The sequence below is a fragment of the Phaenicophaeus curvirostris genome, chromosome 1 (genome assembly GCF_032191515.1).
Source record: "Phaenicophaeus curvirostris isolate KB17595 chromosome 1, BPBGC_Pcur_1.0, whole genome shotgun sequence".
Classification (NCBI taxonomy): domain Eukaryota; kingdom Metazoa; phylum Chordata; class Aves; order Cuculiformes; family Cuculidae; genus Phaenicophaeus; species Phaenicophaeus curvirostris.
Window position 1 is genome coordinate 179364913 of NC_091392.1, and position 13049 is coordinate 179377961.

The 13049-nt window shown below is 44.4% G+C and overlaps 1 protein-coding gene across 1 annotated transcript in view; it reads left to right on the plus strand.

The window, feature by feature from the left end:
• Positions 1-1236: 1236 nt before the first annotated feature.
• RB1 (RB transcriptional corepressor 1) overlaps positions 1237-13049 on the plus strand; it is a 78575-nt gene continuing 66762 nt past the window's right edge. The window contains exons 1-3 of the mRNA XM_069881393.1: positions 1237-1418; positions 1603-1720; positions 12624-12736. Coding sequence (XP_069737494.1) covers positions 1336-1418; positions 1603-1720; positions 12624-12736 — 314 coding nt within the window. The 5' untranslated portion in view covers positions 1237-1335. The remainder of the gene's footprint in view (positions 1419-1602; positions 1721-12623; positions 12737-13049) is intronic.

The window sequence follows — 13049 nt, forward strand, 5'->3', positions numbered from 1 at the left end:
AACGTTTAAGAACCATCCCCGATATTGGATCGGGACACACCTCCAAAGAATGAACAGTGTCTGAGATGTGGTTTAGTAGTAGACAGGTGCGGTTGTGCTTGGTGATCTCAAAGGTCTTTTCTAAGGTAGTGATTGTATGGTTCTGGAAGAACACTACTTGAAAGAAAACACGTTGTCAGAGGGCCATTCTGTCTAACTTTCAAAAGGTACAATTGCTTAGAATCATAGAATAGTTAGGGTTGGAAGGCACTTTAAAGATCATAGAATCATAGAATCACCAGGTTGGAAAAGACCCACTGGATCGAGTCCAACCATTCCTATCAATCACTAAACCATGCCCCTTAGCACCTCACCCACCCATCTTTTAAACACTTCCAGGGAATGTGACTCAACCACCTCCCTGGGCAGCCTGTTCCAGTGCCCAATGACCCTTTCTGTGAAATATATTTTCCTGATGTCCAGCCTGAACCTCCCCTGGTGGAGCTTGAGGCCATTCCCTCTTGCCCTGTCCCCCGTCACCTGGGAGAAGAGGCCAGCTCCCTCCTCTCTACAACCTCCTTTCAGGTAGTTGTAGAGAGCAATGAGGTCTCCCCTCAGCCTCCTCTTCTCCAGGCTAAACAACCCCAGTTCTCTCAGCCGCTGCTCCTTGTAAGACCTGTTCTCCAGCCCCTTCACCAGCTTTGTTGCTCTTCTCTGGACTCGCTCCAGAGCCTCAACATCCTTCTTGTGGTGAGGGGCCCAGAACTGAACACAGGATTTGAGGTGCGGTGTCACCAGTGCCGAGTACAGAGGGAGAATAACCTCCCTGGACCTGCTGGCCACACCATTTCTGATACAAGCCAAGATCATCCAGTTCCAAGCCCCCTGCTATGGGCAGGAACATCTCCCGCCAGCCCAGGCTGCGCAAGGCCCCATCCAACCTGGCCTCGAACACCTCCAGGGGCGGGGCAGCCGTAGCTTCCCTGGGCCAGCAGGCGCCTCTCTCGCTCCCATTGGCTGGCGGCGGCGGCGGGGGGGGCGCGGCGCGCGCTCCCTGGCGGGCGGTGGAGCGCGGGTTGGCTGTCGGTAGCGCGCTCATTGGCTCACGGAGGGGAGCGTCGCGCGCTCATTGGCCGGGTGTCAGGCTTCTCCTTCCGGGTTCGGCGGCGCGGTTTGCGCTCAGGCGCGGCGGCGCGGCTGCCGCTCCCCTCTCGGGCGGGGCGGGGCGGGGGCGCGGCCGCCGGCCCGGAAGTGACGTCAAGCGCGAGTGTCGGTGCGGCGGTTTTCCCGCGGTTCGGGCGGCGGCGGCGGCGCTGGGGGCGGGGGCGGCAGCCGGCGAGCCCTGTCATTGCCGCGATGCCGCCCAAGCCCTCCCGCAGGGCCGGCGCCGCCAGGAACCAGCGCTCCAGCCCCGAGCGCGGCCCCGCCGCCGCCCCCCGGTAAGTGCCGGCGGGGGAGGGGGGGCCGGCATGGGAACGGCGCCTCCCTGGGCCGTGTCGCCGCCGCCGCGGCGGCTGCCCCCGCTGGCGGTGCCCGCTCGCTCCCGGTGCCCCCCCCCCCCCCCCCCCCCGGTGGCCGGTGGGGGTGACGGTGCCCGGTGGTGATGCCTGTGGCTTTCCCTAGGCTGGATATCGGCGAGGCGGAGTTCGTGGCGCTCTGTGATGCTCTGAAAGCGTCGGAGAGTGTGAGGGACAGAGCGTGGAGGACCTACGAGAGCCTGGCGGCGGCCGGCGGAGCGCTGGTGAGTGAGTGCCTGCTGCCCGCTGCTCGCCCCGCTGCCGGCTCCCTCCTTCCCCCAGTGGGGACGGGACCGGGCTGGGGCGACAGTGTCTGCAGCTCAGGCTGTGCAGCCTGGCTTTGTTTTTTCAAAAAACACCAGTTAGACCGAGGATGGATAGAATGATTTGGGTTGGAAGGGACCTTAACTGATCTGAGCCAGCAGTGTGTGCTCGCAGCCCAGAAGGCCAACCGTGTCCTGGGACACATCAAAAGAAGCGAGGCCAGCAGGTCGAGGGAGGTGATTCTGCCCCTCTATTCCTCTCTTCTGAGACCTCATCGGGAGTATTGTGTCCAGTTCTAGAATCCTGAGCATAAGAAGGATATGGAGCTGTTGGAACGGGTCCAGAGGAGGGCTACAAGGATGATCAGAGGGCTGGAACACCTTCCATTTGAGAACAGGCTGAGAAAGTTTGACTTCTTCAGACTGGAGAAGAGAAGGCTCCAAGGAGGCCTTATAGCAACCTTCCAGTACCTGAAAGGGGCTATAAGAAAGCTGGGAAGGGACTGTTTACAAAGGCTTGTAGCAATAGGACTAGGGACAATGGGTATAAGCTGGAGAAGGGAAGACTTAGATTAGCCGTTAGGAAGAATTTCTTCACCGTGAGAGTGGTGAGGCCCTGGCACAGGTTGCCGAAGGAAGTTGTGGCTGCTCCGTCCCTGGAGATGTTCAAGGCCAGGTTGGATGGGGCCTTGGGCAGCCTGGGCTGGTGGGAGGTGTCCCTGCCCATGGCAGGGGGATTAGAACTGTATGACACTGAAGGTTCCTTCCAACTGAAACTATTCTATGAATGAAGATCATCTAGTTCCAACTCCCCTGCCATGGGCAGGAACACCTCCCACTAGATCAGGCTGTCCCTGGCCCCATCCAACCTGGCCTTGAACACCTCCAGGGATGGGGCAGCTATAAGTTCCCTGGGCAGCCTCTCATCGTGAAGAAATTCTTCTTAATGTCTAGCCTAAATGTATGTTGCTGTACATATCTGTATAAACTGGCTTCTGTGCACTTCCCCTTGTTATTCCTTTTCTGCCTGTAAAGGTACAGACTCAGTAATTTATTTAGGCAAATAACACTATGAAGCACTATGCTCAGGACTGGTGAGGCTACACCTCGAATTTTGTGTTCAGTTTCGGGTCCCTCACTACAAGAAAGACATTGAGGCTCTGGAGTGTGTCCAGAGAAGAGCAACAAAGGTGGTGAAGGGGCTGGAGAATAAGCCTCACAAGGAGCAGCTGAAGTAACTGGAGTTGTTTAGCGTGGAGAAGAGAAGGCTGAGGTGAGACCTTATCACCCTCTACAACTGCCTGGAAGGAGGTTGTAGAAAGGTGGGTGTTGGTTTCTGTGCCAAAGTGATAGTTGATAGGATGAGAAGAAACAGTCTCAACCTGTGCTGGGGAGGTTCAGACTGGATATTAGGAAAAATTTCTTTACCGAAATGGTTATTGGGCACTGGAACTGGCTGCAGGGGAGGTGGTTGAGTCACCATCCCTGGAGTTTTTAAAAGATGGGTAGGTGAAGTGCTTAGGTGTATGATTTAGTAGTGGACGGGTACGGTTGGGCTTGATGATGTCCAAGATCTTTTCCAACCTAGTGTTTCTATGAAAAACAAAACCATGTGACCAGCTAATTCTTCAAATCACAAGTTATTTCAGATATGTTTGAGCTGGCTTTATACAGGTCACCTAATTGTGTGTTTCTGTGTATTTCTTCCTACTGCATCCTTCTTTATGAGGCTGCAGAATGGGTATGGAGGAGACTGTTGCAGAGGAAGGCATGTTTGTGTCAGACTTCTTTTGTACTGACTAATGTTAACCTGTATGTACTTACTCTTGATGTGTTTCTGTTCGAAGTTAGTCATTGGGCATGTGTAAACAGATTATAATGTTATGCCCTTTCCTGAGTTTGGTTTTTTTTCCCCCTTCTCATTGTAGTACTGCTGTCTCAACAAGCTGACTAGGAGGATATCTACGATACAATTAAATCATGACCAAAGCTTTGTTGAACAGGCTGAATTAGATGTAAAATACCTAGCTAGGATATTATTCCCACTGTGGGGGCCAAAGTCCTTATGTTTGTTAAGACTTCTGCTTGTTCTTTTGCAGTTTGCTCTGACCTGTCATAGCTGGGCTGTCACTAGTCATACCTTTGTTTTCTGTGGTTTTCAAGCTGCAGTATGGGTATACCAGCTCTTGATGCATTTGAGTTTTGCAACACAATACAATTACAGTATGGGAAGGAGACTTTATGCAGCTCTTTCGGTAACAGATACAATATCTGGCCCTGGATCTTCCCTGGAAGTGTTTCATTAAAGCATATTTGAACTCCTCTATGAACTGAAACAGGAGGAGTCAGTCCTGTTGAGTGAAAAATATAAGGCAGGATTAAGTATAATTTTGCCAATTTATCTTACAGGGGGAAATTTTCTCCTTGCTGATTGTTACCTAGCAGTGGCCGGATAAAACACTGGGCACTTGCAGCCCTTCTTTTCAGCTTCCAAAGATGATCTTCTTTACCTACTCAGAATTCTGAGGGCAGTGACTAGGTTTTTGTTATGACATATAGCTGATATTTATTGTCTTGCAGTTTAAGGCCTATTCTAAGAACCTTTCAATGTGTAGGGAAAAATCTACGTTACGTTGTGGTTCAATCCAAGGACTTTTCCTCAAACTTTCTGATGCATCAGCAAGATGTTGAAGTGAGGAACCTTGCAAGCATGTTCCTCCATGGGGACCTGGCAGGTACTGGCGTTGCTATTTCTAGCTGAGGCAAACATAGGCTTCATTTGAGTGTGAAGTCAAGCGAATTAATGGCCTAGCTGATTGTTGCTTCTCTTTCCAAGTTAAGCTGTTAGACTGGGGAGCAGGGCTTCTCAGGGTGGCACTCTGGTTCAGGTTGCAAGGACTCAGAAGGAGGTTGTTTGAATGCCCGCTCCTCTCTCCCTCCTCTGTGGCAAAGATAATGTGTTGGAGGGGCTGTCCCTGGATTTGTCCTGCTAGCACCAGCTGTGTATGTTCTAATCAAGGTGGTTCAGTGCTACTTTGTTCGATTCTGAACGGGAACAGAAGCTGCTTATGTAGCAGCTTTCTGTTCTCAATCAAAACCAGAAATAGCAGGACACCAGTTGAGACAAAGATGTGAAGCCTTACTTTCCTTGGCTCACTGGCCTTGTTCTTTGTGGTTGATCTCGGAATTGTGCCTGCCAAGCCTTTTAGGATGTGGAGGAGGCTTGTAATGCGAACTAGGAAGCAGTGTGGCACAGACATAATGTACTGTGGTAACTGGCAAAGTTACAGTGTGCGAATGTGTGCTTAGATGTAGTCTGAATACCTGCTGTATCCTTGCTCAGTGGCTATTTAGTGACTTGAAGTTAAAACATCTGGTAGTACTGTCCTTTTTGGGTCATTGATGGTGCATTTAATGATGTGCAAAGAGACTTGGCAAACAAGCCATGTGCAGCTTAAAAGTATAAAGCAATTCTTCAATGTAAGGTATAAAGAAAGGGTCATCGGGCACTGGCACAGGCTGCCCAGGGAGGTGGTTGAGTCACCATCCCTGGAGGTCTTTAAAAGACGGGTAGACAAGGTGCTCAGAGACACAGCTTAGTGGCAGGTAGGAATGGTTGGACTTGATGATCCAAGAGGTCTTGTCCAACCTGGTGATTCTGTGATTCTTTTTGGCACGTGCACAGGAAAGATTACTAGGATGTAGTGACCTGTCAGCCCAAGTGAAACACCTAAAGAATCTTTGCTGGCCAGGCAGGCATCAGTTAGGAGGGAGAAAGGCTGTTATCTGACGCTCCTTAGAATGAATCCTCTTCATCAACACCCGCTGAAGCCATTGGGACCATCAAAACTGGCTCGCTTACTGCTTTTTTTCCTTTAGGATGTCACACTCTTCCACAGTGACATTTTTGGTTTTGAATCTGAGCTGCTTATGACCCTATTTCTCTCTGAAGTCTCACCATTCTTGTCTTGCATAGCGCTGCACTGTAGCTTTTCATACAGTGCTCTCAACTTATCTGTTTCCACTGCAATCTGAGTCAAGGAGATGTAGGCTTGCCCTATCATAGCTAGGTCTTAAATCCTTGAAACAGTCAGAAAATTACACCTGCACTTTCACTAGATTGTTCAAAGCACTACAACTGTTTATTAAATATGGTGGTAAAGTTTTCCTCTGACAGCTAGAGTTTAATTACACTCTTCTACAATAAAATCATAACCCAAAATGTCCAAACACTGGTTCCAGTTCCCAAATCGTTGTACTGAATCAGTGCTGTTGGTATGTGGTGCAAAGGAAAGGCACTTGCTGCATGACTAGAAAGATGTTCTGGTTTTGTTTTCTTTTTCTATCTGGTGAACTCCCACACAAGTTTATTGTAGACATGGAAGTGTATATATGAACAAGAGATAGAGATTTTGCTTTAGTGTCATATGAAGACTTTTGTTCTGTTATTTCTCTTGTCTACTAAACTAGTCTACCTATGTAAACAAAATATTTGTTTTAGAGTTGTAGTTTTTACTGTCTTAATGTTGAAAACTCTTATACACCCACAGTTATTGGCTTAGAAAATTGACTCTGATTGTTGCTTCTCTAATACTCTCTATTTTTTTGTAATTGTCCTGAAATCAATAGTGCCTATAAGCTCTAAATGGAGAAAATAGACCCAGTGGATTTACTAATGTGCTTTGTATGAAGAAAAACTAGGAGAGGCTCTGGAAGCCATAGTGATACTGCTAGGAAAAAGTTCAGGGTATTTATGTTCTGCTACTGTTTGTTTTGGAAGGAACAACAAAATGACAATCTGGAGTAGAATGCTGGGTGATGTAAGCAGGAAAAAGAAACTTGAGTGAATTGTTGTTTAATATATTGGAAAGAAACAATCTAAGGAACAGATGACATGGTGACTAAATTGGAACCAAACTTCTGCAAAGAGAATTGAAGTGTTTTAGGAAATTGATAGAAATTGGAGTTTGTTATGGACCTTGAGGCATAGGGTCTGGTGTCCTTCAACCTCATCATCCCAACTTTGCTGTGTTATGTGTTGTGTGGGTAGGAACTTTACATTTTCTTTGTGCATAGCACTATTTGAGAAATGTGGCCTGCTGTTCTCCTGCTGCTACTCAGCTGTTCAGACTCATGAATTCCTGGGTCATTTTTATCAAGCGTCTGTTTAACGCACTATTAAAAAAACCACTAATTGTGAAAGATCTGCAGTCTACATAGTTAATCCTTCCTAATTTAAATTTATTTGCCTAGGTTTTTTATTTTTTTTCCCCCAAGTACTCTAAGTACTGTTTCTGTCTTACAATTCAAGCCAGTGGTGATTATTCGGAACACCGGGGATGTGAGAAAGTATTGTTGCTGCCTTTTTCCTCCCCTGCCTCTGCAAGCCTAGCATCTGAAGATATTTCTGTCATGTTCTGAGGGGCAGATTTAGTCTAGTCATTAGGAAGAATTTCTTCATGATGAGAGTGGTGAGGCACTGGCACAGATTGCCCAGGGAAGCTGTGGCTGCCCCATCCCTGGAGGTGTTCAAGACCAGTTTGGATGGGGCCTTGGGCAGCCTGATCTAGTAGTATGTGCCTGCCCATGTCAAGGATGATCTTTAAGATCCCTTCCAACCCAAACTGTTCTAGGATTCTATGATTCTGTTCCCTTGTTTCTAAGTTCTCATCTTAAGTTCTGAAATTATCTCCAACTGATGGCTCACACTGGTATGCAGATACTGCTGAGCACTTGATTTGCACAAGAGTTGGACTGTGTTCTTAGTGAAGGAAACTTAATTAAAAGTTGAACTGTAGCTTAAGTAGAGGAAAGAAGTAATGAGTTCTTAAATACAACAAGGTTGTTCTATGTCAAATATTCCCTGTCCATGAAACTTCATGTTTAAATTTAATTGTTTCCTTTTGGTTGTAGTTTTTTATGAAAGAGAAAACATTGTAGTTGATAAACCATCTTCATGTGAAAAGGCATGCAGAGGCTTCTTGCTTTTGGCAAAAGCATGAAACGCAAGCTAATAAAGCCTTTTCTGCCTACAGCTTTGTCTCTTATTTATAGAACTGCAGCTAAACTGAGCCTGAATCCACTGAAGCTTTGGGTGGATCCTCTGTTATTAAACAAAACCCAAAGATTTATTGGAAGTCCTAAAGCAAATAAATCATCACCTTGGACTCTTGTCATGATATTCACTATTTCAGTAGCAGATGCATTGCATGTAGGTGGTGTGCCCTTTCTCTTTAAAAGTATAGCTAGCTGGCATAGAGTTTCTTTTTTTACTCATCTTCTCTGCATCCTGGGGAAAGATTGATGTACCCTCCAGTCTCGCTATGCGCAGGAAAATGTAATGGGGAGTTTTCATATCAGAACTGTTTTCATCAGCTCAGTGCTTTCCATTACTTTTAGCAACTATTATATTTGAGTTTGATTTCATCTGTTGAGAACTTAATCTTCCATTCCAGACAATGTCCAATGGAAAATTTAAAACTATTATTGCTGAAAAATGAGAATCTTACTGTCTTTGCACAGAACTTCTTTCATGTAGACAGTGGGTACAGCATTCATGTTCAGTTTTTTTTTCTAGGACGTTTTTCCTACAGTTCTTAATTCTGATCAATTTTCTGTTGTGAATGCTTCTTGAATCTTTTTTCTTGCCGTCTTCATCCCTTTTAATTGTAACTATGCTTGTGAATCTAACTAGTTCTGTGTATTGATAAGGATATGGTGGCTGATGTTTTAAAAAGCCAAAATGTTCCACATCTTACCCTTCAAAAATTAGGCTTTTGGTATTTACCATGCGACAATCCCGTATCCCTTGTCATTCAAGCAGCTGTCTGCGTTTGCATGTACTGCCTTTTACGCGTCATTTGGTGTTTCTATTCCTGGGTCACTTCTGTAGACTATCATCAAAACTGTTATCAGTGTTGACAGGATAATAAACATCTGTAACTGCAAACTGGAACTGAGACTTCTGTCCGTCTCCTCGTGCCTGGTTTAGCACTGGAGAATGTCTTGAGATAGAAAAGCTATTTTTGTTAGGGCCTTTGACACCTTGTAATAACATCTGGAAAGAAGAGAGACAAGGATGTAATTTCACAGTAGTTCAGTTTGAGCATTTTAAGACTATGGTTCCTCCATGTTGTTTTCACTATGTTTAGGCAATCTGATCTGCTAAAAAAAAAGATTAAGTAGTAGTACTAGCAAGTCCAGAATAAGAAATAAGTATTTTGAGAGAGTTTGAGATTTTTATATCTTGTCCTGCAGAAAACTATTGATTCAAGAGAACTGACCTACATTGCCCAAAGATTTAGTGCTGTCTCCCTGAATCCTAAATTAGAAAAGAAAGAAACCTACGTAGACTACTTGGTGCTAAGTAATCTTTGAATTAGCGATTGGTAGGCTTTGATTAATGAGAAGTTAAAGTAAGGTCACTGGAATTCATGGTATTGGAAATGACTGACAGCCAAAGACTAGTGCTGAACTGTTGTCCTGCCTGCTTTTTGTAGTGGTGCTGTGTCAACAAAGATCTCAAGTCATACTGTGGTCAGAAAGGAAACCCTCAGAAATGAATTGCTGGCTGTGAATTTGTCTTGTGTCCATTCCCATGCCCTGAAGTCCATCTGGGATGAATCATCTGGCTTTGATTGTAAACAAACCATTAATTTATATCATATCATTGGCTCCCCTGCAGTTATGACACTGACATAATAGTCAAATGGAGTGATGCTGCTGGATTTTTGTTCTGCGGTCATCTTTAACTCATTTGTATAGGAAAGAACTTGAAAAATATTTGGGAGGAAAGGGTTATGAGGAGAAGAATACTTCCTAGTCTGACTTGCCAGCAAGACCTCCTCTTACCTCTTCTCCAACCCCACATTTATAGTTTACATATTGAAATCACTAAAATCTTCATGCGTGGGTATGGGCAGATAATCTTATTTCTCAGGAAACTGCAGTTGACCTGTGTCCTTGGGTGTTCTAACTAGCAGCAGCTGGTAGAGTAGTCTCAGTTTGGTGGTCTCATGTTTTCCTCTCCTCCCTCCTCCACCTGATGTTAAGACATGGACATGAGTAGGTATTGCTCACCTTTTCTTTGCTACTAGAAAAAAAAATCATGTACTTGTTGGTCCTGGGTTCTGTGTAATTTTTTTGTCAGGCCAGCAGCCAACCAACATCTGTGTGATTGAGGAGAAGGTGCCCAAAGCATCCAGTAATGCCAGCAGTGGGTATGGGGATAGTTCTGATATTAGGGTTTGACTTACTGTAGTGGTTTGAATCTAGTGGATCATCAGGCTGCCTCTTGTTTAATGGTAGAAGTAAATTAGTCATTACCCCCAAACATACTGGTTAAGGGGTTTAAAGATTGTTCTTGCAAAACCATACCTCACTCTTGTCAAATAAACCATTATTAGAACTTTCAAGCATTCATCCTCCCACAGGACTGCTAAGCTTACTAGGAGAGCTGGGCTTGTTTGGATAGGCAGCAAACCAGGAACAGTTTCACAGCTTCCTAGCACTTGGTCTTCCTACCCTATGAGATGCTGTATTTACAGAACAGCATTGTAGTCAGAGCTTGGAGGAGCATGAAGTGAAGGGAACTTACTTATTAAACGAGGTCAACTGACTCCAGTGGCAGTGGTGTCCTGGATAAGTGAATGGTCATCCTTCTTGGTAGGTCACTAGCTAGCCTGAGCCTTCAGACTTTAATATTGCATCTCAGACACATTAATGCAGGAAAATAGACATTCCTCTCTAGAGGACATGATTTTGTTCTTATGTGCCTTGTAGCTTGTTCTACTTTTCAGCAAAGGATTGTTGAAACTGGCTGAGATGGTGGGAGCACATCTCTTAGCAAAGCCTTTCTTCTGTGCAAACCCTTGAGAGCATTTGTTTTGCCCAATCTTTAGAATGCTGGTGGTATATGATGGTGTATAACATATCTCAAAAGTGAGGGTTTCCAGCAAACAAAGAGACAGAGTATTTGATATTAATATCCATTCTGATATGTATCATCAAATGTACCTCAGTCTGTTTATAGCTTCTTTCAAAATAATCTTCTGTTATACAAGGTGTCATGGTTGATAGAAACGCTGAAATAGGAATGCAGGAAGAAAGTAGTAACTTAGATAATGGACAAGTACCATGTTGTTGAACGTGGCTGGTTACTTCAGTGTTCAAGTCTGTACTGTAATTCTTCTCAATTGCACAAACCGATTAAACTTTTCATTCTTTGGAGGAGTCCCCAGCCAGTCTTCATGGACGTATAAACACTGTAAAAACACTGGTCCCAAGAAAGGAGCAGAGGAGTTGCAAAAAAATAATAATATGTATAACTGTTGGCAGTGTTAGTGAAGTTTTTGTGCTGTTTATGGGCAGGGCAAGGCATTTGTCAGGATTACACTGCTGAGAAAGTGAGGACACAAATAGGTCCTGAGGACGCAGAGCCTTTCAGGATAGTTTTGAAAGACTGTGTAAGATGAAGGAAGCCTGATCTGCTGTACTCTTATTCCTGTTTCCTTTTGGGAGCGTTTTCTAGAGTGAACTGGCCCTTGTGGCTCACGTTGATGTTGTTTGAGAGGCAGGTAAGTGGAGGGAAAGGCCAGGGAGTAGGTGACAACTCTAAGCAGCATAGAAGAGCAGGAGTTCGGTGTTTAGCTTACTGCTTGGGTTTTGTTTCACCTCTGTCCTCTAGTAGATATCACATTTGACCTAGAGCTGCTGGGAGACATGCTGAAACTCTGTTTGGGCCCTGGAACAGGCTGTCTAGGGAGGTGGTTGAGTCACCTTCCCTGGAGGTGTTTAAGGCACGGGTGGATGAGGTGCTGAGGGGCATGGGTTATCAATTTATGGGAATGGTTGGACTTGATGATCCAGTGGGTCCTTTCCAACCTAGTGATTCTATGATTTGATAGTTCTGTTCCTTTACTGAAGCAGCTGTGGGCTTGAGTAGCGTTGGAGATTTATTTTTGAGGTTGCCAAATTCCCAATGAGTTTTTTTATGAGTTTGCTGTTGTAGGAGTCTTTCAGATCTGCACCTACACTTACTACCTTATTCAAAATAGCTTTGTTTCCAAAACCTATGGTAGCATTTGCTTGGTTTTTTTTTTTCTTCACTGCTTCTACAAAACATACCTCCTCAGAGGTTTTCTGTGGAGATGCTGTTCTGGTGGAAGGTGCCTGGAACAGTCACTGATACCCAGTTGGCTCCAAATGACTAGCTTGTGAACCATCGAGAGTGAACTCCATGTGGATGGCGTGTCTCTCATTGTGGGATGGCTTTTCTGTGGTGAAGGATGATCAGTTACAGCTTATACCTTACTTTTAGGCAGCAGAAGACAGACCTTAAGTGCAGGTATATGGTAGGAAAATGCCTGAAGGTGCTTGTTACTGTCACACTTGGTTAAACAAAGAGTTGGGTTTGTGGTTCTGCTGTGACAAGCGGTTAAGACCTAGCTGGAAAATAAAGTTAATGAGTTTTTATTGCCAATCCTTTTAATGGTTTTATATTTATTCCTAATGACTTCTCTCCTGATTCCTTGACCTTCAGTGTCTTGTTATGGTCAAAAATAATCAGAGTTTGCATAAACATTCCATGGAACTAAAGCTTCTGTTTTGAAGCTTTGCTGAATTGTATGGGTAAAATTTATCTTGTACTGTTACTCCTAGTGTTGAAGTACTAGATCTTTCATCTGTAGTGTAAACCTTGTAACAGTTTTCAGTTACCAAATAAGCAGCTGTGCTAGTCAAATGCTTGCTTGAGGGTGTTTTGTTTTACCATTTCTAATCTAGTTTGGCCAAATTAATGTCTTCCATGAATCACCCACTTTTATTGCATAATAACAATAAAAACTTTTCTCTTTTTTTCTAAAAGGCTTATAACAAAAAGAAAAAGGAAACGTGGGGAGTCTGTATCTTTATTGTAGCAATTGATCTTGATGAAATGACATTCACTTTCACAGAGCTTCTGAAAAGTATAAGCATAAGGTAAGTGAATTTCAGTGTGTGAATTTGTATTTCAACAATTATCTTCTCACATTTTACTAATGAAAATGTTTTTAAAGCATTGTGAATCTCTGCTTCAGTCTAGTTGATTTTAAAGAGAAAGTTACTTATGGGAATTCTGAATATTTTGGTAAACTAGGAGTTTTGCTCCTATTGCTCCTCTATTTTAGTTAAGGGAGCAATGTTACTTGTTTGATTCAACTGTGATTGGCTTTGATTACATCCCACAGCTGATTCTTGTTCAACCTAAAGTCTATCAATTTAACTTGCTGTAAGTTAACCCTTAAAATATTTT